This window comes from Rousettus aegyptiacus, unplaced genomic scaffold (genome assembly GCF_014176215.1).
Source record: "Rousettus aegyptiacus isolate mRouAeg1 unplaced genomic scaffold, mRouAeg1.p scaffold_m13_p_11, whole genome shotgun sequence".
Classification (NCBI taxonomy): Eukaryota; Metazoa; Chordata; class Mammalia; order Chiroptera; family Pteropodidae; genus Rousettus; species Rousettus aegyptiacus.
The window spans coordinates 42,558,538-42,582,112 of NW_023416286.1; the positions used below are offsets into that span (position 1 = coordinate 42,558,538).

General features: G+C 48.1%; 1 protein-coding gene across 10 annotated transcripts in view; it reads right to left on the minus strand.

The window, feature by feature from the left end:
- Positions 1-2,803: 2,803 nt before the first annotated feature.
- Positions 2,804-23,575, minus strand: part of FGFR1 (fibroblast growth factor receptor 1) — a 45,042-nt gene continuing 24,270 nt past the window's right edge. For 2 of the 10 annotated variants that reach the window (XM_016155267.2, XM_036228734.1), the window contains exons 3-18: positions 17,660-17,926; positions 16,188-16,277; positions 15,745-15,917; positions 14,029-14,152; positions 12,775-12,965; positions 10,739-10,883; positions 8,434-8,636; positions 7,542-7,687; positions 7,206-7,327; positions 6,623-6,733; positions 5,903-6,093; positions 4,973-5,095; positions 4,667-4,737; positions 4,198-4,335; positions 3,911-4,016; positions 3,621-3,797 (exon numbers count right to left, since the gene is read on the minus strand). In XM_016155267.2, coding sequence (XP_016010753.1) covers positions 3,621-3,797; positions 3,911-4,016; positions 4,198-4,335; positions 4,667-4,737; positions 4,973-5,095; positions 5,903-6,093; positions 6,623-6,733; positions 7,206-7,327; positions 7,542-7,687; positions 8,434-8,636; positions 10,739-10,883; positions 12,775-12,965; positions 14,029-14,152; positions 15,745-15,917; positions 16,188-16,277; positions 17,660-17,926 — 2,378 coding nt within the window. Of the gene's footprint in view, positions 3,798-3,910; positions 4,017-4,197; positions 4,336-4,666; positions 4,738-4,972; positions 5,096-5,902; positions 6,094-6,622; positions 6,734-7,205; positions 7,328-7,541; positions 7,688-8,433; positions 8,637-10,738; positions 10,884-12,774; positions 12,966-14,028; positions 14,153-15,744; positions 15,918-16,187; positions 16,278-17,659; positions 17,927-23,575 lie in introns of all 10 variants that reach the window. The other 8 variants (XM_016155262.2, XM_016155265.2, XM_016155263.2 and 5 more) reach the window with 8 other exon arrangements.

Below are 23,575 nucleotides of genomic sequence, written 5' to 3' on the forward strand. Positions count from 1 at the left end.
CCTGTTTAAGCTGAATGATTCATATGTACTGTTGGGCTGCGATTCTTTCTGGCTTTCTCTATGAGCAGAATGGGAATGATTAGGTCAAGGGACCCCCGGTTGCTTTTGGCCCCAGTTGGCCTTTACCTGTTTTTGCTTCATCATTAGGCATCTAAGACACTTGATACACACCTCTCTTCCCATTCTTACGACAGTTCAGTCAAGGTTGTTTCCTTGTTCTCATCACTTAAGAGTGGTTGGCTGTTGGCTTCCATGATTGTTGTTAGATCTAGCCCCATGCTGACACTGAGCTAGTGGTGTTTTGCTAAGTGATCAACAACCAACTCTGGTGGGGGGCCATGATTCATAGCATTAGCAGATTCCAGTGATGTAAATACTGGCTGATTTCAAGCTACTAACAGCAGGTCACTGAACATGAGTTGGGAAGAGATATACACAATTGGCTCAAGAACCAGCCCCAGCACACCACTGATCTAGCTCCTACTAGAGTAACAAGAGACAATTAAACCTTTAGTTGTCATGTGCATTAAACGTATCACTTCTATGCACCAGCACAAACATCTTGAAGGCAGTGCAATATAAATAGTTCTAGATACTGTTAAGTGGCATCCTAGAGAGAACTTGCCCAAGACTGAGTCTTCCTGAATGTTTGTGTTCTTGCTGACCTTCCCTGGCTCTCAGCTGAAGAAATGGAAGGCTATGTCAGGTTGCTGCACAGCTTTCTTCTTTCCCTGCTCTCTAGTTGTGCCTGCAGATGCATATGCCTTGGCTATACCAGCCGCTAATAATCTCATTGAGTATAATTTTAGGCATTTTCTAAAATTCAGTCTCAGTGATGATGTCAGACTTGGCCTGTAGCTTAGACATTGAGAATTCTGCTATAATGGAGAGGTTTTGGTGGCACTTGACATTCGTGGACTTTGCATTTGTTCTGTGTCTAATTCTGTACTTGTCATTACAAAATTATGAGTCATACTGGTGATATCAAATACATGCTCTGTAATACTAAAAACTATGCTAAAGATACAGCCAGTCAACACCAGTACATACCTACTAATGAACTTCAAAGCAGATTGGCACATTACCTAATGTCGACTGAGCTTTTGGCCTGCTGGCTCCTCCCAGTGGTTGCTGGTAAACACAGCGACTTCACTGTCATTGAGATAGATTACTTGCTTCATCTGAGGTTCAATCTTACTTACCTGAGATCAATACATTACATTAGCGATACCAAGGGACTGATGATCCCCAGCCTATGGCAATTACAAAAGGCAGAAAGGCAATATTGATTTATGCTGCGGTGATCCCAAGCTCTAATCTTTTAACCCTCAGGAAACCAGACACACTGTGCCTGACAGCACGTCGCTGTCATTAGTTCAACTGGATTCCTTTCCTCAGGAGACTCAATCTGGTCATCTAAGTAAAATGGTCATTTCATTTTCTCATAGGTCAATTTCACTATCTTTTATTAGACAGAGAGCTCAGTCTCTGGGGAAATTCGTGGGTGATTTGAGTAGTAACATCAAGGACATCACTGTTATAATGGTGCCTTATAATTCTCCAGCATCTCTCCTGAAAGCATATAAAACCCTTTATAGATCCTCCTTCCATTCCCACAACAATGCTTCAAGGGCCAAGGCAGAAATTATCATCACTACTTTACAAGGAAAGATACCACTATAAGGTCTCACAGCAAATGGTTTTAAAAGCTAAAATTCACTTCCTGGCTTTGTTCACCAAATTGCGCCTTCATTAAGCATAAACACAAACTAACGTCGACAGTTGTATATCAGAGACACAAGGATAAGAGAATTAATTTACAACAGTGGCCAACACTTCAGTTGTCAAAAAATAGCTAGCTCGGAAAGTAAATTTAAAAGCAGCAGTCCCATTTTCCCTACAGATATTAAAGTGTATTGAACTTTCTTTTGTGTTCAATAGTAATCCAGCAAAAAAGCAAGTTCCGATATAGGGGTTGAGTAGTAGCAGGTTGAGCACTAAATTCTGAGGAGCCAGGATGCACTTGGTGAATGCAGGGATAACCAGCAGGTGGCAGAGGAAGTAAATTTCCAAGCAGCCAAAAAACAAACATTCAGAGAATTTTTTCTCTTCCCTAAGGGATGGGGTGGAGTTTGTACAGGAAGAACTATAGGAAACCAAGATCTGTGATTGTCCCAACACATGTAATCTGGTCACATGGATACAGGAAGACTGGTGTGGGGAAGGACCGTGAAAAGAGCAGGCTGGGAAACATGAAGCAAGGGACATGAATGTAAAACTAGTCTTAAGTGACCAGTTTTCCCTCACATCGCAGCACAGGCTAAACCACGACCACACGGAGTGGGTAGACATATCTGGTTTCGAGTTTCTGCAGGCCCTTGCTGAATAATCCTTAGCTTTCCTCCATCTCTTGGCTCTTCTGAGGTAGGTCCCCAGCTCCCTCTCTGACCCCAGGACCTACCCGACCCCACCAGTTTCCCCTGAGGAAACAATCAGTGGTTGAGGGTTGCAAGGCCTTGGCGCTCAGCCTGGTGCTCCTTGTGCCACATCCCCCTTTCCCCCCCAACCCCTGTGCGCTGACAGGAGGTTCCTGTCCATTAAGCAGACTTCTTCTTTTCCTCCCTTTCCAAAAGCATCGGAGAGGTAGGAGGTTTGTCTCAATGTCTCCTGTGCAGGACCTAAAAGGAAGAGGTTAGGATGAAACTGCAGGGAATGCACAGTGCCCTCTGGGCAGACATAGGCCCGGAGCCCTTAGTCTTGCTCCTTTTCAGTGGACATTCTCTTCCTTGTCACACAGCCCATATAAAAATGAAGCAGCAGCAATTTTTATTTGAGGGACCTAAACTGAAAATAGGTTTAGAACATAATTTAAAAAAATAAAACAGCAAAAGTAGCAAAAAATATATGACCTTTTTAAAAACATTTTCCTTTTTTGTTTTTAATATATAGCAACTGATGCCTCCCAGCCACCAGGAGCATCTTACCCAATGGGTAAATCTCTGGTAACGACCCTTTTAAAAAGACATGTAAATATATACTCAGATTTATACACTTTGTGTTTTCTTCATAGCTATGTACAAAGCCCCCGGTTCGGGGCTGGGCCCCAGGGCCACGACACTGCTCCCAGCCTTTGCCTCCCCATCCTCTGGTACCAGGTATTTGGTCAGCAAAGCAAATTAGTATTGGAATTAATAAGCCACTGGCACCATCTGTCTGGAGCAGAGGTTGCCTTCAACTGAGGCTTGAAGCACTGGTGTCCCCTCACTACTACTGTAGCCCTGAAGACAAGGCGCCTGCCACCGGAACACAGGGGCTCTCGCTGGTATGCCTGCTCACCTCCCACTCCCTAACCCTCCAGGTAATGCCAGGTGGCAGGGAGGGGTCTTGGTCCAACATCTGGAGTAGCCATCAGCAAGTGCCTGCCTCTCTGCTCCTCTTTCCCACAAGCAGGCTGAGAGGAGGAAGAGAGGTGAACTCAGTGGGGTGAAGGCCTCAGGTAGGCAGCTGGCTCCTGCCAGCAGGAAAGGGACAAAGGGGAGGGCAGTGAGTCCAGCGGGGAGTGGTGGGTGAGGGTTACAGCTGATGATGGAGTTCGGGGAGGGGCAGTGCTGGGGTGCTAGTCAGCGTCGTTTGAGTCCGCCATTGGCAAGCTGGGCTGGGTGTCGGGGCAGACAGGGCTCCTCAGGCAACGGCTCATGAGAGAAGACAGAATCCTCCCCTGAGGAGCAGGTAGAGCTTCGGGTGTCAGGAAAGCTAGGAGAGTATTGGTCCAGGGGCATTGACAGGTCCAGATACTCCTGTGATAGAAGAGACAAAACAACAATGGATCCAGCACTCTCACCCCTGTGGCAGTATTAATTCACAGAGATGTACTTATCATGACTGCAAATCTAGGATGAGACAGCCTCACCTGATTGGAGGTCAAGGCCACGATGCGGTCCAGATCTTCTACCAGCTGCTTGAAGGTAGGTCTTTGAGAGGGTACTGCGTGCCAACAATCCCGCATCATCATGTACCTGTAGCAGGATTGTAAGGTCAGGTGAAGAAAGATACAAGTGAGATTAAAAATCTCATCCTGGAGGTGAAATGACCAGGAAGGGCTGCTTTATCTAGCTAAACACTTCTTTCTTCTCTTCCCACCATACTCGTTCTACCCAAGGGCCTAGCTCAGGACCTCCGGTATCTTTTCATGCTTACAGTTCATTGGTGCAGTTACTGGGCTTGTCCATACGATGACCCTCCTTCAGCAGCTTGAAAAGCTCCTCCACAGGCACGCCAGGATATGGGGAGCCACCCAGAGTGAAGATTTCCCACAGAAGCACCCCAAAAGACCACCTGTGGATGAGCACAGAGCCCCTGGGTGTTATGAGCACAGAGCTAGGCCAACCTAGGTTCTTTCCATCTCTCCTGCATTAGCATATCAGATACTCACCCTGAACCTACACTCCCCAACACGAATCTTTAATTCTGAGGAGCACAGCAGGAGACAGTGCAGAGAACAGATCAGACTTTTGACCCCCAGGAACAAAGTAAATGTTTTTTTTTTTTTTTTTTCCTCTTCGAGATGGAAGGAGACCCTTTTTAATCCAGAAGGGAAGACAGGACCCTACTGTACTGGACATTTTTTGTCCCAAATATCCCTGGCAATTGCCAATTTCGAACTCACACATCACTCTGGTGGGTGTAGATCCGGTCGAACAATGCCTCGGGTGCCATCCACTTCACAGGCAGTCGGCCCTGCAAGCAGTACGGGACATTGGGGGTGGCCCCAGGCAGGGCAACACAGGGGTAAGGAGGGCACGTGCAGGGCTGGACTTGGGAAGGAGTGTGCATATTCAGCGCATCCCACCGCACTGTTTCTCAGGCAAAGCAACCTGTACTGGGTCACAGCAGAGAAATCCAAGTGGGAGAAAACCTGCCTGGCAGAGTCCTGGGCAGAGGACATGCACCTAGTGGCCTTGTCAGCACTTACATTGGTTGTCTTTTTGTAGTAGTCGATGTGGTGAATGTCTCGAGCTAGGCCAAAGTCTGCGATCTTCATCACATTGTCCTCCGTCACCAGGACATTCCTGGCGGCCAGGTCTCGGTGTATGCACTATGGAGAGAGGAGGGGAGGCCGGGGAAGGGAGAGATGAGAGGAGGGTGGGATGCAGGTGAGGGGGGCGCATGAAGATATGTATTAGTGCCCAGCTGCCTGAGTCATTCTGCACTCCAGCACTCACTTTACAGCTGGCAGGCAAGCCCACTTACCTCCCAGGCCTTTTCCAGCCACACTACTCACCACATGAACATTCTAGTTATCTGCAAGAATTTCCCTCTCCTCAACTTCAAACCCAGCCATTCAGACACCTCCTGCTCCAGGGCTTTCAATCACATTAGCAAACCCTCTGTATCTGTCTCCTTTCCTGGTCTTTCCAGCTCTTAGCTTTGGATTTGTACCCGGAAAGGCTGAACTTTTCTGTTTATGTCCACTCTGTATAGGTGTATGATGTATGCTCTCAAGCCCTGTCTTCCCAGGTACAGCTTAACCACACTGGGTTGGGGCCAAATAAAACAAGCATTTACTGAGCACCAAATAATAAACTTAACACTCTCATACAACTTCATTTTATTCCTAAAACCATTCTTATTTTATATTTGAAAAAACAGAAAATATTCAGTAGCTGCCTGAGGCTACACAGAAAGTGGCAGTGCACAGATTTGGACCTAACCCAGTCTGACTCCCACCAAGGCCACAAGGCTACACACTGGCTCTCCTGACTCTGATATTCTCTGAGAGCCTAAGAAAGCACATGTAGTCAGTGCTCAATATGACTCCACCGAAAGACAGCCATAAGCTTCAGTACAAGGAGGGCTCTGTTCCCACCCTGACTTCACCCAGGGGAGCTGTCAGGTGATGTACCTTTTTGGAGGCGAGATATTCCATGCCTCGGGCCACCTGATAGGCACAGGATACCAGGTCCTTGGAGGAGAGCTGCTCCTCTGGGTTGTGGCTGGGATTGTAACAGTATTCCAGCCCAGGAGGCCTCCGGGCCTGCAGGTACTCCCGTAGGTTGCCCTTGGAGGCATACTCCACGATGACGTACAAAGGACCTGAAGCATGAGGATGAAGAGGACATCAGGGCGGGCAGGCCAGTAAGCAGGTTTTGCCTCACCTCAGGGAAACCCTACCCCCAATGGCACATCCTAACCTAACCTAACCTCCCCTCCCCTCCCCTTTAGGGAACCAGAGAAATTCATTCCACTGCTCAAAGAGAGGGAAATCATTCTTCCCAACACAGTCCACAAAGTTCCCGAATAGAGCTGGGGGTAGAAGCCCGAATCTAGACTACAATTATTCATCTGTTACTATCCACACAGTGTCTGTGAATCTTGGCACCCGTATTCTCAGATGAACACCAATGGGCATCAGCCCAGACCCCAAGAAATGCATTGCAACTGCTGCTCACCCTGCATCTCTTCTCACTCCAGTTCCCTAACATGGTTTGGAGATGCCTGATCACTGGTACTCAGTTTACTATCTCCTCCTTGACAGATACTGTTAGTTGAACAGCGGGCCCAGCTTCCCATCTGAGACCCTACCCCAAATAGGATGGGAATGCTGGCCTGGCTTAGTGCCTACCGTCCTGTGTGCAGGCCCCCAGCAGGTTGATGATGTTCTTGTGTTTCCCGATCATCTTCATCATTTCCATTTCTGAGATCAGGTCTGACAGGTCTTTCTCTGTTGCATCCGCTTTGTACACAAACCAGGGAAGGGGATGATATTTACTTGGGAAGGGAGGGCAACAGGGGAAGAGCTAAGGGACAAGGGATGAGGTGTATGCCCAAGGAATCCCCTTTCTCCTGGAGTGGCTTCTCTTTTCCCCTTTTCACCTCCAAATTTATATTCCCTTCCCCCTCATGACAGCTGTTGTTGCAGTATGTGGTAATGAGTGGAGCAGCAGACACAGTAAGGAAAATCAGCTAGTGATGGAATCTAGAATAAACCCCCAACCACAACCCAGGCTGGTCCCAAGGCACCAAGTGAAATGATGGCAACCTCAGGATGCAAGACGCCCCTTCCACTCCCAGGTAACCCTAGGCAGGCTGTGCAGCAGGTGTAAGCAAGGAAAGAGCACCAGAGTAAGTGTTCTATTTGGCCCAGGGCCCACAGTTCGCTTGGTAAGGAAAGGGATCATTTTTGTAAGGACAGAAACTTCACTTACACTTCAACATCTTCACAGCCACTTTGGTCACACGATTGGGTTTGTCCTTGTCCAGCCCAATGGCCTCCGCCAACACCACCTGCCCAAAGCAGCCCTCTCCTAGGGGTTTGCCTAAAACCAGTCTTTTGGGGAAACAAAGGGTGGTGTAAATTGGGGTAGGTAGAGTTCAAACTGTGAGAGGACACTCCATCTCCACCTTTCCATATTTCACCCAACTGCGAGTGGGAGGTGGAAAAGATTCTGGACCCATCTGGTACACCTTCATTCCCCAGTGGTCTCAGTATAGACAACTCCCAAGCAGGGGACTTTTTCATAAGTTGAGAGTTAGAATATTACCTGTCTCGAGGCAGCTCCCAGCGGGGGTCTTCGGGAAGCTCATATTCAGAAACCCCAGCCAGCATTGGGGTGCCACTGGAGGAGAGACGTGAGGGCCGGACCAGCAGAACCCCAGAGTTCATGGATGCACTCGAGTCAGCCGACACCTACAGGGAAGCGTGGGGTCACCTTTCTAGCAAGGAGACGGGGAGAGGTACGGATTCTTCCAATTCCTAGCCAGGGCTTTACACCAGTGGCACAGGTATATATATCTGTTACTTGGTGTTCCTTCCCTAGCACAGAGTGGCAGAAAGAGCACAAGAGGCCAGAGGGTCTAAGGCCTTCTGTCTAGCCTTTAACATGAACAGACAATGTGTGCCTCTTCCAGACTGACATTTTATAACTTATCATTGTAATAACAGCTCTATTTTGTCCTGATTCTTTGTGAAAACCCCACCTCTGATTATGGATTGCTAACTCCCAAAGCCCCTCCCAGAATTAGTACAGTTCTGCATGAATGTTCCTCCTCTCACACGCCTTCACCTTCTGTTCCATTTCCTTGGCGTAGGAGGGTGGGCACGCAGGAAGAGGGCATCTTGGGACCTGACTCAGGTCCTCCTCTCTATTCTATCTTCACACCTCTAACTGGCCCTTGGGGACAGTTCGAACTCACAATATCCCTTGCACATTCAAATCCAGCTAGGACTTTCTCTCAATCTATGTGGCAGGGTACTTTGGGCACATGGAATTCGTGGACTAGAACAGCTGGAAACCCAACTCTGGAGCACATGGGTAGGACATTCCACTGCCCCGGCCCAGAAGCCAGAAAGCAAAGGCCGGGGACACTGGAGAAGCCCTTGGGGGCACAAGGAGAGAAGGCGATGCGGAGCGTGCAAATCCCCTATCTACTTTCTGTTACCTGTCTGCGCAGAGGAATGCTCTTGGCCAGCTTGTGCACGGCCATCTGGCTGTGGAAGTCACTCTTCTTGGTGCCACTCTTCATCTTGTAGATGATGACAGACCCCACCATGCAGGAGATGAGGAAGGCCCCTGTGCAGTAGATGATGATCTCCAGGTACAGGGGTGAGGTCATCACCGCCGGTCTCTCCTCCAGGGCTGAGTCAGTGTGAACAGGGTGTTAATAGGCTCTGGAGACCCAGCCCACTAGGGTCCCCAGCTCCTAGCTCCATAAGAAAAACAACACCCAGTCTCCTTTTTTCTGGGAATCTTTAGGGCAGAGAAGAAGCAAGTCAGGTCCTACTTAGGAGTGGGGTTCTGGCACTGAGCAGATCAGACATCTAGTTCTCTGAGGCTTCCTTATCCTGACTCGAATCCCCTAAGAGGGATTGGCTAGAACTATCTTGCTACATGGGGCCTGTTATCATTAATTCAGGAGCCCTTCTTGCTCAACTGGATTGCTGGGCTAGACAGGTACAAGGGACCCTGAAAGGAACAGCTGAGAAGTCCCTTCTGGATGCCTATCTCAGCCTCCACATGGAAACATGGCCCTTCACTGCAGTGCCTCATCGCTGTGTGCACGCACCTATCACGTAGGGACCGACAAACCATCCGTTTTATGAATCTTTTGTTCTGATAGTCCATGAAAGCTGGGATGGCGCCTTGTTAATTTCTGGAGGCCACAGCACCTGGCATATAGTGATACTCACAGAATGAGGACAAATGAGGGCAGGAGGAAAGGGTGTGTCTGTGTCCTGACTTAATATCTCACCTTTGTCAGGTCAGACGTGTAAATATTTACACCTAGCCAAACCACAGGCAAAACTGACTTAATTTCTAAACATGTCTGGACTGCTTGAGATTAAAAATATAAATATCTTTTCAGTTCTTGAGAATTCTACTCATAGGCCCTAACTCCTAAAGCTGAAGAAGGAAATAGGGGTGGGAGGGTCATGTTTTATTCTTTCCTTCTATCTTCCACTTAGAATTCACCCCATTCCCGCAGAAGCCCATCCATTCAATCCACCATCCCCTTCCACACGAGAGACTGGGAGCATTTACGTCCAGCCTCAGAGCACCAGCTTCACAGAACGCTCCATCCCCACCAATGTGAACATCCTTCTGCCTTCCGCAGCCCTGCTCCCAACCCTCCCCTTTAAAAATCCCCAGCCAGCCACGGAGGCAGACACCCTGGGGACCTCCCCCAAGATACACCGGGTGTAACCCCGACTGAGCCCCAAGAGAACTTCTGGGGCCTGACAGGATGACAGCAGAGCTGATGACAAGGAGAAGTGTTTGTTTTTCTCTTTCTCCAGTGCTGAGAAACGACAGCACCTGAGAGGGAGCACACACGGGACAAAGACAGGGACAGCGATAAAAACAGAACACTTCTCTGCCTCAAGCAGGGGTGTTAGCAGACCCTGTTGGGCAAGCAGGGCAGAAGAGGAGAGAGAAGAGAGGGCAGTGCCAGCAGTAACGAGAACAGCACAGCAGCCAGACAGACCCACATGCAGGACCCTCAAAGAGGCAGCGACCACTAGCTCTGGCCCTACAGTCACCAGCCCACCACCCTGAGCAGGCTGCAGGCTCCTTCCTTCCTGGCCCAACGCACAGACCTCCACTCTTGGGACAGAAGAAACATCGGTAGCCAAAAAAGGATAAGTGGGCACCATCCACCTGCTGTAGCTGCCTGAGACAGGCCTTACTTAAAGCAGCTCAAGTCCAATGGTCTCCGCAGAACCTCTCTGAGACCAGAGGACAGCCGTACAGGAGGTGTGTGTGGGGGGGGGGGGCGGGGGGCGGCTGGCATTGCTAGCAAGCAGCAAGCCCCTCTTTACATGGTGCCTCCATTCAGTTAAAGAAGGAGGGGGGCCCTTTCTGAGACATTTGGGGCTGGCAAAAAGGGGTCAGAAAAATCAGGGATGGCTGCTAGACCCAAGGATGGAAGGAGCCTGCCCTGGAGAACAGCTTGGCTGCAGGTTAAACCCAGATCCCATGCATGCATTGCATTGGCCAAGGGGAGAGCCAGAAGCAGATGTACAGGTGGGAGGCCTCTGTGTTCCTGCAAAATGAGGAAAGCTCCTGTGTGAGCTGAGAGGAACTGACCCTCCAGGGTGGAGAAATTGCTGGAGCCATCCACTGGCCCACAGACCCTGTTCCTCTACCCCTCCTGGCTCTGTGTCTCCCCAAGCCCCGCAATGCATGGTCCCCCCGTGCCCATGGCGAGGGCAGGACATCGAGAGGAGAAGTACAGTGTATACCTTCCAGAACGGTCAACCATGCAGAATGATGGGAGAGTCCGATAGAGTTACCCGCCAAGCACGTATACTCCCCCGCGTCCTCAAAGGAGACATTCCTTAAGTGAAGCACTTCCATCTCTTTGTCGGTGGTATTAACTCCGGCAGTCTAGAAGAAACAATGGAAGCAAAATGGACAAGCACCGGACATGAGACCTCTAGAGACGAAGAGAAAGGGAGTGAGAAAGAGAAGGGGGGAAAAAACAGAGGAAGAGATGCTCCCCAGCGTCTCCTTTGCCAACAACGAACAGACAAAAACCACCAGGCAGCGAGACCTGTTAGAGAGAGACCCTGAGGGAGGCACTCCGGCAGACCTGAGACGACGAGGGCTGGTTATGACCCTTCACCAGACGCTGGCAGCCGCTGGCCCAGCCAAGCATGCGGGCGGTGGGCAGCATGGAGAAATGGGGACCGGCGGGCAGGGGGGCTGTTTGGTTTCAGGTAAAGAAAGTCAGAGGGCACACACAGGAGGGATGGAAGAGTGCTGTAGTTACACACACACACACACACACACACACACACAGAGTCCGAGGATGGTGGTTTACAAGGGAACACCTGGTGCCTTCTAATACCCACCACTCAAACCATCAGTCTTAAGTATCATTCGAAACACAGCAAGACTGTCCCCATGAGTATACACGAAGCCAAGGAACACACAGAAGGCACAAAGGGAGCAGATACCAACACAGTACCAAACCAAACCAGCCTCCCAGGCCGGGTATTTTTCCATGGCTCTGGGCACTAGAAGTACAGCAGGATAACAGGGAGAGTTGGGCGCTGGCTTCCCCACCTGCCCCAGCAGCTTGGGGCCAAAATCAAACTCCCAGCACAGGGCCCCATCCATCTCCCCGTTACCTTTTGCCACAGGTCTGGTGACAGTGAGCCACGCAGACTGGTTAGCTTCACCAATATAATTGGAAACCTTACACACATACTCCCCGCTCTGGGCCTCTGTCACATTGAACAGGGTCAGCACTTCCGCATCTGAGCTATTAATCCCCGAATGCTGGAACAAACCAACGACACGCCAGTCAGTTGGGCAAACACTGAGATGTGCCTGTACTTTGCTCCCATGTAACGTGAAGGCAGGTAGCTAAGGCAAGGAAGACGGTAAGTGAGATTTATCATCTTTCCCTTTTTAGGACGCTAAAACAAGTTGGCTTTAAAATCCAAAGGATTTGACTGCAAAATAAACCTTAAAAAAAATAACTGCCCCCATCAAACATTCTGTACTAAACTCACTCTTCCAGGACTAGGGCAGAGATTGTGAATGGCCAGAAACAGTGGCCAAGATCCAAGGTCATGGTCCCATTTCCTAGACAGCGGTTTCGGCACCGAAGCAAAGAGGAGGGATGGCCAATAAATCTCTGGGACAGCCAAGTCAGGGGAGGATGAGGTCTAACTCTGGGACCAGGAGGTAAACCACTTTCCCAGCTTCTGGTTACTTCCTGCTGCAAGATCCACTGGAGAATTAGGCAATTACCTTCCCTGGATTAATGAAGCATTCAGGGACAATCGACTGTCTGGGAGTGAGAGGAAAAAGAACGAACATGCCATTACTCCCGATACTATTTAGAATTTACCTATGGTATTGCTTTCCTAACTCCTCCTAAGCGGTGCCCTTATCATTCACCCCACTTGCCAGAAAAAATATGACTTGGAAAACAGGGTGGAGACTAGGAAACACTTGCTGGAAAGGCTTTGATCCTGGGCAAGGGAAAAAGTAGGAGTCCAAAGGCTTTCCTTGAGTAGCTGACCCAAAAACCTGAACAAAGTCACTCTCAAAGCTCTTTAGAAATCAGCAATGCCCGCCGACCTCCCATTGTACCTCTACTCTATGACCTGTCGCTAGTCCTGGGGAATGTGATTAGTCCCTGTATAAGATGGGAATGTGTGCCTGAAGGGTAAGGGATGAGTCCCAGTCATGGGCACTGAGGCTAACACAGCCACTTGGTCTCCTTCCCAGCACCCAGCCCACAGAGACTGGGGGCCAAGATTACCTTCAAGATCTGGACATAAGGCAGGTTGTCTGGACCAATCTTACTCCCATTCACCTCGATGTGCTTTAGCCACTGGATGTGGGGCTGTGGGTCACTGTACACCTTACACATGAACTCCACATTGCTGCCCAGGGCCACTGTCTTGTTGGCAGGCAACCCTGCCTGCAGGATGGGCCGGTGAGGGGACCGCTCTGTGGAGGAAGGGAGAGGAGAGTCTTGTCAGGCCCTGTGAGAACCCGTTCCTGGCTGGGATGCTGACAGAGGGAATCCCAAAGACCACAAAGAGAAGGGCACTCCCCCCTTGGCTTTCCTTGTGTTGGGCAGTGCACTGCCCAGCCCCTCTGCCGAGCCCCTTGAACCGGAGGTGGGAGAAGGGACACTCTCTCCTCAGGCCCTAGGCTATTAGGAACCTCCTTTCCAAGGCAAGGCTTCTGTATTTATAGGCAAAAGAAGTCTCCCTTGCCTTAGTGGAGAACCCTATAACTTAGTCACACCCTCAGACCAAACTTTCCTTACCTACAGTTACAGAGTCACTTAGATTCTTGTTCAAAGTGATCCAAGAGCAACAGCCCAGCATACCCTAGGAGCTTGTTAGAAATGGCAAACTGCAGACCCAACACCAGAACTCCTGAACCAGAAGCTTCTTTTTAGACTAACTTCTCAAAACCAAGACAGAATGCTGGATATAAAACTCTTCTTTAAGACATCTAGAGATTGAGATTCAGAATGTCTAGGAGGAATAGGCTGCAGTAACAGTGCCTGGCGTCTCATGCGATGATGCCCTGGAGTCAGCCCGGGTCTGGAGTTCTGCATTAACCAGGTGTCTGACCTCACCGAGCCTCTGTTTGCTCTTCTCTAGAGTGGGAATAATGGTATCTTCACTGCAGGGGTGCCATGAGAATGGCAGGTGATATGTTTAAAGTGCCTAGCATACTGTTGGCATTCATGAAGCAACAACTATTATGTTGAATTTAACAGCACTATTCCAGTCACCTCTTACAGGAGAGACTATCATCAGCGCCTTTCACTTTAACAATGAGTCGTTAGCACTATCTGATCCTCTCAACTCTACTTACCGATAAGAAAAGCTGAAGCACAAAAGAGGAAAGTGACTTGCTTAAAGTGACAGAGTGATTCCTTGCCAACACCATCCTAACTCTATCCCTAACTAAACCTGGACCCCATCGCTGTTTTCTCAAAGCCCCTGCTCTCTTCCCTCTAACCTCCCACTCCTTTTCCCATGTGCATTCTTACCCACGACATCAAGCTGGTAGGTATGGTTGATGCTGCCATACTCATTCTCCACGATGCAGGTGTAATTGCCCTTGTCAGAAGGCACGACGGAGTCCATTATGATACTCCAGGTGGCATAACGGACCTGAGGGGAAACATGTCAAAGAGCTCCATTGAGAGTCTGAAGAAAAATGCAGGCAGAAGCCACCTGGCAGTGTTAGTGCCCTGTGGCACTTACCCTCCAGTCCGAGCACAGAGCACACCACCTGTGTGCACCGCGAGGCATGGCCTGCCCACCCCCAGCCCATTCACACGCTGAAAAACACACATTAGGCAAACTGGGTGTGAGGAACTCTGGATGTCTGCCTGTAACAGCAAATGGCATTCGTGAGCTGGACAAATGTGCCTTCGGCATTCTCTCAAATACATAGGAAACTTTCTCAACTCTGCACCTTATCCAAGCTGTTCCTGTGCCAGAATGGCTCCCCGCTAAGAGTCTGGCCCTTCTGCCTTTGATATCTCATTTCGAAAACCATCTCCTCCAGCCCAATCTGTAGTCAAAATTGTTCTCACTAATGCTCTGTACCTCTAATGAAGCGCTGACCACAGCCTCCTTTTCATGACAGTGCTCACGGACATCTGCCATCCTACGAGACTGGAAATTCTTTACCAGCAGGAGTGCTGTCATGTACCACTCATAGCATGGTGCCTTGCATACAGTGTTTGGTGAATTAATTTAAAATGTTTCCATATTTTTTCTGATCTCCTGCTTTTCTTACACAAGATAAAATGAGAAAAGAGCAGCTAAATGAGCTGGGAGAGAAACAGGGACTAAAGAGCTGATCAGAGACTCTAAAGAAGGTATTCCAATGAAAATGTTCTTCCTACAATGTAAATGGGCAAAGAACATGAAAGGGAATGGAGGTCATTTATTAACGTATGAAAATTTTAATTCTGTTAATAAGCAAAACAATGCACAAGGAATAATGAGATACTTTCATCCAGCAAATTTGCTGGCAAATATAGTGAGCTTATCATTCTCACACTCTGCTAGAGGAGGGCGAATTAATTTTCTTTTTTAAGAAAGTAATTGTAACCACAATAAAATAAAATTTAAAAATAAAATAAAACCAGAACCAATTCATTACCTGCATCATCCTTCATTAGAGTAAATATCACAATAGACATGTGTTCAAGAAATGCTCATGTAATAAATAAGTGAATGAATAAATAAAATTATCTAATTACCAAGAAAAAAGAGTAATTGGATAATATTTATCAAGAGCTTAAAAAATGCTTATACTAGTAACTTCACTTCTAAGGAAGAACATTTAAAAAATGCTAACAAAGATATAAGTACAAAGATAGTTCATTGTAATATTAATTATAATATTGAAAAGCTAGAAAATAAATAGCACAAAACAGTTCATCAAATTATGGGACATTCTGATAATGGAATATTATGAAGCAATGAAAAATTATCTCCCAAATCCAGGCAAAATGTTCATGTTATAATGTGAAGTGCCAAGATAAGAAATTACACACATGATGTAATCAACAATCTAAAAATCATGTACAAAGAGACAGAAAAATTTCTTTATATTCGAAAATTTTCTAAAATGTATTGCTTTTATAGTTAGAAAGTATTATTTGAAATAATTAAAGACACGTAATAAAGATTTTCAAAGTCGGCTTCTCCCATGCCTCTTACTCTAACTTTTGTATATACACACGCACCTTATAGCCGCCAATCCTGTGGTCAGGTTTAAACTCCTTGCCATTTTTCAGCCAGCGCAGTGTGGGGTTAGGAGTCCCACTGGAAGGGCATTTAAACTTCACTGTCTTGGCAGCTGGCACTGCATGCAGTTTTTTCTCCATCTTTTCTGGGGACGTCCAGTATGGAGCCACGGCTGTCCAAGGAAAGCCAAGAGAGACAGGCAAGGGGCTGGTCAGGCTCAGGAGCAAGAGCCCAGGTCAGGAGCTGGAGGCCCCCGCCTAACTTCCCAACAACTGTGAACTACGCCCACACTGAATGGGATGCCTGAGGGATCCCACTGGCAGGCATGACAGGCCCACATGCCCACTCCTCCTCCCACTCTCCAATCAGCTGAGCCACCCCCTTCCCGCCCAAACCCAACAGCCAGGTCTGAAGGGCGATAACGTAGGAAACAGTGTCTCACGCATACGGTTTGGTTTGGTGTTATCTGTTTCCTTCTCCTCTGAAGAGGAGTCATCATCGTCATCATCATCCTCTGAGGAAGGGAGAGCATCTATGGGAAGAAGAAAAGGGCACTGAGGTCCCTCCGAGGGAAGGGGGCTCTCTAGATTTCCATCCTTATTGACAGCCACCTCCTAAATATAAAGGCCAACCCATTTATTGATGAATACGGACGCCCTCCTCACACTGACTTTCAGGCCCACTCTTCTCTTGGTGACTGTCTTTCAGTGGGATAAAAACAGTTCATTAAGTACTGAATGCACTATGCTTGTTGCCTTCATTCCCCAACCCAAAGAACTGCCCTTCTCTGCCCAGATGTCATTACACTGGGCAGTTCCTCTTTCATTTGATTCTATCCTTCACTCAGAGACTCTCCCCACTTATGGTACCACCTGGTTGCACTGGCTCTCAGAACAAGCACCCAGGGAACCTGCATCCTCCTTTGGCCTGCTACCCACTGAGAAACCCAGACAGATCTAGGCACACTGAGGCCAGAAGCTATTTCCAAAGCCATGGGCTGAACAACCTACAGTCAGACTTTTCCTAGCATGCATCTGCTGAGGTTTGGAAGCTGCTGTTCTTAACCAGAGCTGATAGGGAGGTCACTACACAGTCCACAGCTGCCACCATCTCTCCCCAAGTATCCACCCCTTTTAAGAGGCTTGACACACATGTGGTCACCAATCAGGGCTCCTGCCAGATCTTTCTCCAGTCCTTCCTAGTGTTTTGGGGGCCCTGGAGGGAAATAGAGGAGGCGAGTCTCTGTTAGGGGCAGGTTCTAAAGGATGCCTGAGTGGGGGAGGTGCCAAGCCCACACCCTGGGGTACACAAATGGCGGAAAGGAAATTTCAACTCTACTTTGTTTCATCCCACTTTTGTGAAAGTCGCATTCTAAAAGTGGCAGATTCCCAAAGTCACAGAGCTCTAGGGTTCCCTGGCTGCCTTAACGTAGCTCCATAAGCTGGAGGACAGATGTTTTCCATAAAGCCTGTAGATATGGCGATGCACCTGGATCCTTCTCCATCTCAGTAGGGACCTCACAACATATTCTGAGACTCTAATCACTAAGCCGAGTACCAAGTCCAAATGGCAAGGGAATGAGAATATGGAAGTTGACTGAGCCCTACATAGCGCCCTGGAAATCTGGGCAAGTGGTAGAAAAATCAGTGTCTTACTGCCCCAAGAGTATCAGCAATCACCTCCGAGGTAGATCTGGAAAGCCCCAGATCTGGCCCGGGGCCTGCGCCACTTGGTCACCCCTCTGAAAGCTAAGCCACGCGGTGGGCAGGGAGCAATGTTAGTGGGTAGCAGTTTCTGAAGCAGAGTGGGGGCAGATCATGGAAGGGGAGGAGGTTCACCATCCCCTGAAACTAGCAGAGAGGGTAGGAGGGGGTGGATCCAAGGAGAAGGTGAGGGCAAGGCTTTGCTACCAACCTGAGACATTGACGGAGAAGTAGGTGGTGTCGCTGCCTGAGGGGCTGCTGGTCACACAAGCGTAGAGGCCAGAATCGGTAGGCACGGAATCCCGCACCTCCACCTCTTCCCCTGTGATGCGGGTACGGTTGCTTTCCACCAGCTGTACCCCGTCCCGCAGCCAGTTGATGCTCTGGACATCGTCCCGCAGCCGACAGCGAAGCTGCAGCAGGTCACCAGGGTGGACCAGGAAGGACTCCACTTCCACAGGGGCTCCCCAGGGCTGGGCTGCAGCCACCCACAGGGGCCAGGAAGAGGAACCAAGGGACAGGAAAGGAAAAGAGGGAGAGGGAAGGAGGAGAGAGACAAAGGGAATTACGCTAGCTGCACTGAGCTGCCACATCCCAGGGGCCACAGGGCTGGGGAGGTGGGGACTGGAATACGAGTCAGTCAGGAAAAGGCTGGCTACCTTGGAACCCCATCTCTTCTTCTCTACCCCAGTCCTCCGAAGGTCAAAGGAAGAAAAAGGCAAAGTTAGGAAGCAGCTGCAGCAGCATTAAGCGGTTCACATTTCATTTCCCTCCATCTAGGGGGATAAGGCCCACCCGCTTCAGGACTTCTGTGTCCAGAGTACCCCCTTCCCTCATGCTCAGTTCTTTGCCAAGAATGGCCGCTTCCCAAAGAAACACCCCGTTTCCTTTTGGCTAGTTCAGCCTCGCCCCTTTCCTTAGTAACTGTTGGAAAAACCCCACCCCTCAAAAATCCAGCAGCCCCACCCAAGTTGAGAGAAGACAATTTGTCAACTGGGTGGCTCTCAGTTCAAGTGATTCAGCAGTGGGGGTTCTCGTCCCCCAATGAGTCAGATACATAAGATACATATGGGGGAAGAGATAGCCCAAAGAGAGGTCAGCTCAGGAAAGCCTCTAGCTAACAGGTGTCAGGCCAGAGGCTTCAGAGCTTTTGCCTATATTAGGAACAGAGGCCTGCAGCTGCCACAAAACCCACACTTGTGCTGGCAGCCTAAGCCAGTGCACACAAAGCTCCTTTCTCCTCATTCCACTGCAGGGATCCCTCTCTCAAGCTCCCCACCTTCCTCTCCCCCAACACACTGTCACACACATCCAGTCTCCCTCGACTCTCTTTTTCTGGAGCCCAGGTAGTCTACAGCTCACAAGATCTGATGAGACCCTGTCCACACAACTATCCCTATTATGACCAAAAACTCCACACTTGTGCTAGAAAGCAGGCCTAAAGCCAGACAGACACACCTAAGAGTCCACTATGCTAGGCTGTTATCCACCTCATAAGCACCCCCTTCTTCACTAACAAGGGGTAAATCCAGTTTCTATTTCCCTTCAGGAGGTTGAAGCATGCCCCAGCATCCTCTGCTAACTGTCCACTTCCCACCAAAAGAATGTGGTTGGCGCAGCTTATGTCTACCAATTGACGTAGGCACCATTGCTTTGGGCAGTCTTATTTCTCACCAGTTCACCATCAGAGGCTCACCCGGGACACCTCACACATTCCCGTGGCCCCGAAGTGCTTGCGTCTCTGCATGGCTCTCTGCATTCACCCTCCAGTTCTCCACTGGGCTGGTGACTCTGCCTCAAAGCCTTTTCTGATTCCCAGTCTGGGTCAGGTGCCCTCCCACTGCACTTGTCACACTGAAAGAAAGTCCCGTTTCTTGACTGAGTTGTGGAAAGTGACTGAGGGTGGCAAGTATCACATCTACCTTTAAATCCCCAGCACCTACGATGGTGCCTGGCACATAAGAGTTGCTCAATAAATGATACATATGCATGGTCACCCTGTCTCCTTCTTGCCTTCCTTTCTAAACTCCCTTTCCTTCTTCGCCACCCTCATTTTAAATAACTTCTTCTGAAGGGCTAAACAGGTTTCCACTAGAAACCTTACAAACGAAGAAATGGGAGTCCTGAGCGACAAGTGGCACCAGGAAGTGATCTTCCTCAGTGAGGCCTCGAATGAGGCTGGGGGGCGGGGGGGCAAGGCTGAAACCCAAGGGCTCTGTCTTAAATCCTGGGTAAATATTGAATCATCAAAAAGTGGGTGCTGCTTTAAAAGGGGTTGGAAACCACTAGGTTAGCACTCATTTATTTTTGCGAATCACGTTAAGAGGAGCACCAACCGCAAAGGTGAGCAGACCACACAACTGGTTAAAAATAAGCTTTTGTGGGTCTCATAAAAAGTTATTCTTTCCATTTTTAATGGTTTGTGGTTTGCCAAAAGAGAGCAGAAAAAAAGCAGTTCAGACTTGACCGTTAAGGAAATAGCAGACACTCCTATTGATCCCATCTCATTTCCTTTGTGACCTCACAGATTAAATATTTTGCAGCTCGTGATCTGTACCAGTCGTTGGTCAAACCGTAAACTCAGTAAACTCAAATTCTTAGCCTCCACCATCATAGCCTATTTTGACAGGTCCCAGAGACAAAAAGATGGGAAGGAGAACACAGGCATTTCCCCAAGAGTAAGCAGCAAAGGGACAGGGGCCCTGCTGAGGCCAGCTCTGGCTGATTCTAGCTTGGAGCCCTAACTTCCCATTCATCCCAACCAGTTTTGTATAAACAAAACTCTTCCACGTGATCTACACAAAGCCTCAAAACCTGATTTCTTTTTCCTGCCCCTGGAATTCAAACTCGCCCTGATGCTCTAAGCCTTGGTGCACTGTGCCCGATTATTGTCTTGATCAAGACCCTACACACTGTGTCTAGGATAAAATCTAAACCCAGTCTGGCATCCAAGCCTCTTCACAATTTGTTTCCATCTCTCCATACAACCTTTTTCTCCCTACCTTCCACTCCTTGTCTGGCTATTCTCCGCACTGAATGCATTTTCCTCCCACAACAAAACTTACTTTTGTTCACAGCTGTCAGCCACCTTTCTAGAGTCCTCCTACTCCATACTACACCAAATGCTCCATCAGAGACATCCAGGAAGCCTTCTGTTGGCACTAGTGTAACAGTGTTTTCTGTAAAACGGTTACTGTCTGAACCCCACAAATTCTTACTCAATTACATATGGTCTTGTATAGTTTCTTTTTAAAATACCTTCATCAAGATATAATTTGCATGCCATAAAAATACATAATTCAGTGTTTTTTCAGTATATTTGCATGTATGCCACTATCACCACAATGATCATTTTTATCAACCCGAAAAGCAACTCTGTGCCTGTTCAGTCACTCGCCATCCCCACCCCCACCCATCAGTCTAGGCAACCACTGATCTGCTTTCCGTCTCTACAGATCTGCCTATACTGTATATTTTGTGCCAATGAAATTATGTAATACATGGTCTTTTGTCACCAGCTTCTTTTGTTTAGCATGTTTTTTCAAGGTTCTTTCATGCTGTACTATGTCTCAGTACTTCCTTCCTTTTAATGGCTAAATAGTATTTCATTATATGGATGATATATATCACATTTTATTTATCCATTCATTGGTTGATGGACATTTGGAGGTACTGTTTCCCACTGACAGTGTCCATGTCTCATCTCTTCTAAGAAATAGCAAGCAACTCATAAAGCAGAATGGACTACTGCAATTTTCCCACAGTGCCTAACAATCTTAGAAACAGAAGACACTCACTGGGTCTTGAATTGAATTTGGCATCCGGCAAAGGATAATTTTTAGAGGAACCAAAATTAGACTTCCGGGTTACAGGGGTTTTTCATGGAAAATAGGGCTCCTGGATGTCAGTTTCCATTTACAAAGCAAGGATAAGAGGTGATGGAAAGATGCTTAACTACTTACTAATTTTACTGGGCCCTGCCAATCTGTGTCAGTGCCCTCAAGAGTAGTCCTGACCTTGAGGAGTCCTACATAAGGTGGCTGGTGTGAAAACGTCACAGCTCACTGTTAGCCTGCATCAATCAGGTCACTATGTTCCATTCTCTTTTGGTCTTTCCAATGTCCCTATTTATGTCCTCATGTCCCTTGCATCTGTGGCTCCATCTCCTCTGAGCTGGCCTTTCTCTGGCCAAGACCACTGCGCCAGGGCTATACTAGCTGTTAGGTGTCAATTAGCAAGAAAGGAGCTGACACGTAGATTGGGTTGGCTATGTAAGATGAGGGAAAGAAAGCCAGTTTATTGCTCAGCCACTTGAAACCATCATTCCAACTCCTGGAGAACTTGATTAATTGGAATGGGGATGCAGTGAGGAAAGTGACAAACCAAAACGCTCGCTTCGTGCGTCTTGTTTCCTGAGAGACGAGGTGGGGAATGGAGGCTGGAGGACATTTGGTATCTGGATTCCATGGATCTAGTCGGAGGCTTAAAGTGTTTGATGTGAGTCAAATTACAACATTCATTTACTCTTACAAGCTCTAGGTGCAATGTGTTCAAAGTACATTGTGGAAAACAGGTGCATTATGCTTCAAGGCCAACAGCACAGAATCACTATTATCATCTCTGGGAGCAGGAAGGTGAAGGTTAGGGCTTGACTTGAACATCCTTCAAGGATTAAGGTTGCCAATGCCTCAGAGAACTCTCCAGAAAATAGGGGAGAACAAAGGTTGTTTAGCTGCTCAAATCTGAGATTGAGGGAGGCTTTGCTCCTGAGGTGGCTTCCTGGGACAGTGCAGATGTCAAGCAGACCATGGAAGGCTGAGCAGGCTGGATCAGTACCCCTTTAGTAGTAATGAAAGGGATTTACACACAGATGACCATTCCCATCCTGCTTCTCTAATGGAGCTTCTCTATCCCTTCAGGGGAAACTAGGAGTAGATAGGGACCCACAAGTTTTAGAAATTCAGGAAGCAGCTAGAGGTGGGGGTGGTGTTTCCCATGGTGTTCTCAAGTCTAGGCACATGGAGGTTAATGGGGCCCCACTGAGCCCCTCTCCCTTCCTACTTTCCTCCAAAATACCACGGCTTTGTCATTCCTAAGAGGCCAACAGGATGCAACATTCTGCTTATGGGGACTAGCCAGAAACCTGCCATAGTGATCTAGCAGGCAGTTCTGCCCTAGGTGCATTAGATCACATCCAAGTCCTTGATTCTAAATCCTTGTGTCTTCTGCCAGCTGTGGGCACTGCATGGGGAGGAGGAAAAAAGCCTTGAGGAGGCCCAAACCCATATAAACCTTGCTATTCTTACGAGATGTGACTCTAGCTCCCCCAAATCCAAGAAGATAGGGAACTTTCTTCAAAATAGCTATCATTAGGTGCCTCTGTGAGCCCTTGTCACTGTACAAGAAGAAGAAAGAGATTCAGCAAAGGAACAGCAGATCTAAGCCTGGCCCTAGCCAGGTGATCAGATTTACGTAACACCTTGATACATATAAAGCACTTCGTATTGTGACATGATACAACTGGAGAAGAATATAAGAACCCAGTATAGGCAACCCAACACAGCCTCTAAGGTTACAAAACTCAAAAGTATTGGTGGGCAGAGCAGACAGCAGTGTTCACAGCAGAGGCTGGAAATAACGGTAAGGAAAGGGGGAAACTAATAAGGATTTAGATTGGAACCAAAAACTTTGAGGGGAGCAGGAAAGGTGCTTCCGAGGAGGGTTGTGCCTTGGAATGAGGGGAAGTGGGAGATGAGATCACTCTCTATGGCCTGCGTGGAACAGAAGGTTCACAGTAGAAAATAGTAAAAAAATAATAATAATAAAATAAAAATAATAATGATTTTGCCTTGTAAGGTAGGGAACAGAACAGAACCATTAAAGAAGTCCCAGGGAACATACTTCTCTGTGGGGACTATGAATGCAGCCCATTCATGCCACATGGACAAATATACCTAAAAATGTATTTCAAAATACCACTTCACCAGCTCTGGCCTCATAATAGCCAATTTGGTCTGGAAGTTATCCACCCCCCAAACCCCACAACTTAACATGACCCCAGTGACAAAAATGACATTTGCACAGCACTTTGCAATTTACCATGTGCCTTCCCATATACTGTCTTGGG